The 5831-nt window shown below is 60.7% G+C and overlaps 1 protein-coding gene across 1 annotated transcript in view; it reads left to right on the top strand.

Moving 5' to 3' along the window:
* The window catches only part of PRDM16 (PR/SET domain 16), a 272199-nt gene extending 266647 nt beyond the window's left edge, over positions 1 to 5552 (top strand). Inside the window, exons 16-18 of the mRNA XM_045299221.1 lie at positions 1301 to 1540; positions 2322 to 2496; positions 3482 to 5552. Coding sequence (XP_045155156.1) covers positions 1301 to 1540; positions 2322 to 2496; positions 3482 to 3616 — 550 coding nt within the window. The 3' untranslated portion in view covers positions 3617 to 5552. The remainder of the gene's footprint in view (positions 1 to 1300; positions 1541 to 2321; positions 2497 to 3481) is intronic.
* Positions 5553 to 5831: the final 279 nt, after the last annotated feature.

Raw genomic sequence — 5831 nt, 5'->3', positions numbered from 1 at the left:
GGCGGGAAGAGGGGACTCGGGCAGCCCACTCCCCTGCTCTGATGATGTTGACTGTGAGCCGTGGGGGGCCTATCCCTGCATCCCACATGGAAAGACTGGAAGACAGAGCTCCCACCTGGAGTTTTCCCCCAGCCCCTGAGCCCCTGCATTTACCCCCTGCCCCGGCTCCTCGTTAGAGTGTCCAGAGAACTCAGAGACAGGTTTCTAGGGGGCCGTTCATGAGGGGGTGAGTGGTGTCCCCCAAAAGGCACTTGTGAGCCCGGCTTTGGAAAGAGCTTTGGGAGATAGCATCAGTTGGGTCAGCGTGAGGTCACCGCAGAGTTGGGCGGGCCTCATCCTGTTGGAGCGATGTCCTTGTGAACGAGGAGAAGAGACCCGGAGACAGGGGAAAGGCCGCCTCAGCAGAGACCAGCGTGATGACGCCACAAGCCAAGGAGCACCAGGAGCCCACCAAGCGCAGAGAGGCAGGCCAGGACCCTCCTTGGGAGCCTCACGGAGGCAGCCCCTGGCCCCCCGCTGCTCACACCGAGCTGACATGCCTGCGGGGCTGTGTCGGAGCACAGATACTGCTGAGCTGAGGGACCACCGTACCACGCACAGGGCCCCCTCACCCCTGTGTGCACACCACTTGCCCTGTGGTAGCGGCTGCGAGGCCTGGGCATCTTCCCTTTGGAGAGCAGGTGGGATTAGGGTCTGGAGGCACGAGGCCACGTCCAGCTAGCCAGCCTGCCCTTGGAGATGCCCAGGGCCCCTGCTGTGTTCTTCCTCTCTGTGCCTGAAGAAGGCAGGTCCGGGAATAAGGACGAACCCCAACAACAGGCCCTGAAGAAAGGGGAGCTTCTCCCCTGCTGCACACCTGCCTGTGCGGAGTCCCAGGTGGCCCCAGATGAGCCCACAGCAAGAGCAGTCCTGTCTTGTCCTCCCTACCCCACCCGACCCTGTCTCCATCCCTGACCTCACCCCCACCCCGCACTGTCTCCACCCCTGCCCTCAGTGCTACCAGACTCCTCTCTCTGCCCCTGCCCTCACCCTTACCCCACCCCTGCCCCAGCCCTGACTCTGTCCTCACAAGCAGCACCCAGCCACCTTCTCGTGCAGTCGCCCCCATCCCTCAGAAAGCAAACCTGAGGCTGGGGTGGGGAGACGCCAGCTCAGGGTTCACAGGGGCATGCTCTCATCACCATGAGGGTCAGCCGTCCTCAGGGGCCAGAAGGTGGAGGGGAGCCAACTGACCTTTAGGATCCCTCTGAGGGCCGAGTCCCCAGGCCCGTGCGGTCACTGTGCTCCTGTGTGGTTTCAGGCCGGACACCCAGGACCTGGAAGGCCCTGCCCCAGGCCCCGGCTTAGTGGGTGAAAAGCCCGAGGATGCAGAGGAAGAGGAGGAGGAGGAGGAGCTGGAGGAGGAAGACGAGGACAGCCTGGCAGGCAAGTCCCAGGACGAGGCCACGTCGCCAGCCCCTGAGCCGCAGGGTGCCTACGGGGACGAGGAGGAGGAGGAGCCGCCTGCCCCGCTGGCCGTGGGCCTTGGCCACACGCGGAGGTGGGTGCCGGCCTGTGCCCAGCCTGCGGGGAGGGGGCGTTCCACAGCGAGAGGCTGCCTCACCTCCCAGCCACAATACACACACACACACACACACACACACACACACACACACACACACACCCAGTCCAGCAAGCCTTTCCACCAGGAGCGTCCACACATCGGGCTGGGCTGAAGCTGGGCCGAGGGAAGGGGTTGGGCCCTCTGATGCACAAGCCCCAGGGACCTTCTAGAGACCTGGATGGACTCTGTCCACACACGCAGGACCTCAGGCCGACAGTGTGTTACACCCCTTACCCACCAGGCCAGGCCAGCTGGCTACTTGGGCTGCCCCGGGCAGAGCAGGCAGCCCAGTGAGAAGTCCTACAGGTTGGACCACTGTCCCCACCTGCACCTTGCACTTAGGGACACTGCCATCCCCCAAGGCCCAGAGGCCTCTGCAGACGCAAGCCCCTACTGCCCCCGGGCACCTCAAGAGGGCGCTCAGGCCCCCTGGAGAGGGAAAAAGGCCTGATGCTCCCCTCTGGCAGAGACCTGAGCCCCACCTGCAGCCTGCAGCACGCGTGCACGCACCCACCCCCAGCCCAGCCCGTCCACCCGCACCTGCTCATGCTTCATGTGGCGTCGTGTCCAATTATCCATGTGTCCGTGTGTCCGTCTCCTTGTGCATGTGGCTTGCAGAACACGGGGCATGCATGCGGTCCCAGAGCTGGTCAGCAGTGTCCGAGAGGCGGCCAGCGGCCGGCCCCACTGACCCCAGGCCCCCTGGTCCTTGGTACAGGTGTATTGAGGAGGAAGAAGGCAGCCTGTTAGCTTTGGAGCCGATGCCGACTTTTGGGAAGGGGCTGGACCTCCGCAAAGCAGCTGAGGAAGCATTTGAAGTTAAAGATGTGCTTAATTCCACCTTAGACTCGGAGGCTCTGAAACAGAGCCTGTACAGGCAGGTTAAGAGCCAGGTAGGTACCCGCCAGAGCCCTGCCTGCCCACCCTCTGTTACACCCAGCCACTGCACCTCCTGGTGGGACTGCCTAGCGCCCACCCCTGCTTCACCCACTCCAAACCCACCCTGCCCACTGAATCCGAGAGGGTGGTGTCCACGTGGCCTCAGGAGATGCCCAGAGCACAATGGCACAGTGACGCTGGCAATGACTCTCCGCTCTCCCCCAGGGCTTCCCCTGCACAAGGGGGACAGCCTCCAGGCACACCCGGGACCAGGCGTCCCCTCTCCTGCCCAAGTAGTGGCCCAGGGTCTCACAAGGTCCTCCAGGGCCCTTACACAGCAGGAGGTCACTGTGTCGAGATGGGGTTGTGACGGAGTCTCCGTAGAGCTAGACAGCTGCTGAGCTTTCTGATCCTCTCCAGTCCCACCCCCCAGTGGGAAGAGCACCGCCCCCCGCCCCCCACCAAAGGACAGGTCTGCCTGAGTCTCCGCAGAAGCTGTGTCTGTCTGTCTGTCTGTCTGTCTGTGTCTTTACTAATTCTGTCCGTGTCTGCCCAGTGGGGCCAGCCTGGCCTGCCTGCAGTCTCTAGCTCTGTGTGTGTGTGTGTGTGTGTGTGTGTGTGTGTGTGTGTGTGTGTCCCTGCTCTCCTGTACTCTCAGTCAGCTCAGTGGGCCCAGGACATGTGCTTCCTTCCCCAGAAGAGACTTCAGGGGCCATCACAGTTCAAAGCCAGCCCCCACACCTCTCCAGTCCCCTCGTGGGTACTCGCAGGTCTCTGAGCACAATGTCCCAGCAGTAACCCCTGCCAGAACGAGGGGTGACTGCAGGGGTGAGGTCCTCACTCCACCCCACCCCCACCTCCCCAGCAAATGCCCTCTCCCTCTGCCCAGCCTGGACCAGTGGGGGCCTAATGGTTGGGAGTGACTGGGAGGGTTGGGCCGGGGTCCCCAGATCCTGCCACCCTGCTCACCTTTCCATCTGCCATCTGCCCTTCCCACAGGCCTATGCAATGATGTTGTCCCTCTCTGAAGATGCCCCTCTCCACACCGCTGCCCAGAGCCCCCTGGATGCTTGGCTGAACATGGCCGGTGCCACGTCGGAGGCCGGAGCCTTCAACCCCATCAACCACCTCTGAGAAACTTAGGAGGTGCTGGGCTCCAAGTCCCAAGCCAGGTGACCACGGAGTCCCCGCTGCCCCAACACAAGTCTCAGCTGCCCACCGGGGACAGTGGAAGCAAAGGTCTCCGGGAAGCCATGCGGCCCAGAGCCGGAGGAGTCGCCATCACCTGCGCCCAGCCACCCCTCAGCGTGGACTCTCACCCACTGTGGCTCGGTCCCGACTTTCCCAATGAAAACTCAGAGCCCAGAAGCCCCTGAAGCTGAAGCCACCCCACCCCCACCTCCAAGGATTCTTCGTAAAAGTACTGCTGAGTCATGGGGTGCACACCCCACTGGCCAGCTCAGGGACCCGCCTCCATAGGAGGCGAGGAGTCCAGTCACCTATGGGGCCCAGGGGCCGCTTCTGGGCATGGCTGGTTTCCTGGAAGAGAGAGTGGCCAGCCCGGGCCGCTCCAAAGAGGCTGACCCCGCCACTGATTTTATAACACAAGATACACCAACACCCCTTTTGGTAACTTCATTGACCCAGAGCCCTTCTCCGCATGTGGTTTCAAAAGACAGTATTTTTCACAAAATCGAAAATGACTTGCAAATTGTTTTGGGGTTTTTTTTGTTTTGTTTTTTTAGCTGTGATTTGACGTTGCTCGGAGGTCTCCGCTCATTGGCAAACCCGAGCCCACCTCGGGCCAGCGCGGGGTTCGGGTCGCTCTTTATACTGTAGATATAGAGACATTTTCTACCCCTGATGCTATTTGTACCCACCAAGGGGACCCCGGGGACCCCAGAGGCAGAGCCTGCGAGGCGTGGGGCTGACTCCCGCTGGCAAGATCCCAGAGCAGCTTGGATTCTTCAACAAGGCATCCTGGGTCTGCCGGAGGCTTGCCGGAGGCGGGGGGCCAGGAGAGTGCCTGACGTGGTTCCTCTGTGTCCTCAAGGTCGCCGGAGGAACCCGAGACCCCATCTAGGACCTCCCCACCCCCATTGTCTGGGGATGTCGGGAGCTGGCCACCCTGGTCCCCAGCTCAGAGGGGCCGCCACACTGGACTCTTTCCTTCCCAGGTTTCTGTCTCGGCAGACCCTGAGCTCACCCCCATGGGGAGGGGGACACCTTCTGAAGAACCTGCTGGCCGAGTCCCAGGACTTCAGCCTAGCACCCCCAGCCAACCCCAACCAGACAGTGGCAAGGGAACTCTCGACGCCAGCAACGCCAAGCCCTCCCTGTGCCTGCATCTCAGACGAGGACTCGGCTCCCAGCAGCCACCTGTGCCCTTGGCCAGGCTCTGGGCACCAGGCAGGTGTCTAGATGTGGCCCCCACGGGGAGAGGACAGCTCCGTCTCCACAAGGCCATGCTACCCTGCTCCCTTGGAGGGGCTTTAAATTATTCCCATAGGGGCCAACTTTGAAATAATAATGTTTTCCCGATGGAATGTCCCTTAATCTGTATATAACTTGTAATTTTTTTTCTAATTCATTTCTTTTCCTATTTTATTTCCTCCTTAACAGTATTTTTTGGCATTAGACACCCTTATTGTGAAGAAATGATGTTAATATAAGTACCCAGTGAAGGACCAAAACTGTGTAATAAGGTTGTGTGTTGTGTGATCAATAACCAGGGCATGGGTGACTGTTGATGTGCCAAATGACACTCCCCTACCCCCTGCCGCCGCATCCCTGGAGAGTCCTGCTTCCCCCCTCCCCACTGATAGTCCCTGACAATCACGTGTCTGTCCCACATGCTTCCCAGTCACACCTGCATGCACCACGATGCGCCTTCTCCTTATTACCTCCATGTTTGCAGAGGGGCAAGGAGCCCCCGTTGGCCATAGCAAGTGTGGTGGTATACTCCGTTTTGGGGTGTGTGTCCTGGGTGTGTGTCCCAGAGGAGGGTCAGGCCAGACAATCGTTCCTGTAAGGGGTGGGGGGCTGCATCAGGGAGCTCCCAGGAGAGGCATCGGCCAGGCACAGTGGCCAGCCCAGATCAGGGGTGGGCTGGGCACATGTTCCCGCGAGCAGCTAAGCAAAGGGGTGGAGCTGTCACACCTCTTGGACAGTGATTTACAGGCACACCTTTTCTACCTTCCTCACGAGTGCCCCCCCTCCCCGTCCCTAAGACCCTCCCAGCTTGCCCCATCAGAAATGTCCAAGTCCCTTGATCAGGGCCCTTTGTGAAACCCAGCCTCAGACACACACACTCCTCGGTTGTAAATCCCAAGGATACGATTTATTCTGT

This window comes from Echinops telfairi, unplaced genomic scaffold (genome assembly GCF_000313985.2).
Source record: "Echinops telfairi isolate 266 unplaced genomic scaffold, ASM31398v2 ScPeMD7_7457;HRSCAF=8495, whole genome shotgun sequence".
NCBI classification, from domain to species: domain Eukaryota; kingdom Metazoa; phylum Chordata; class Mammalia; order Afrosoricida; family Tenrecidae; genus Echinops; species Echinops telfairi.
This window is presented reverse-complemented; position numbering and strand designations above follow the sequence as displayed.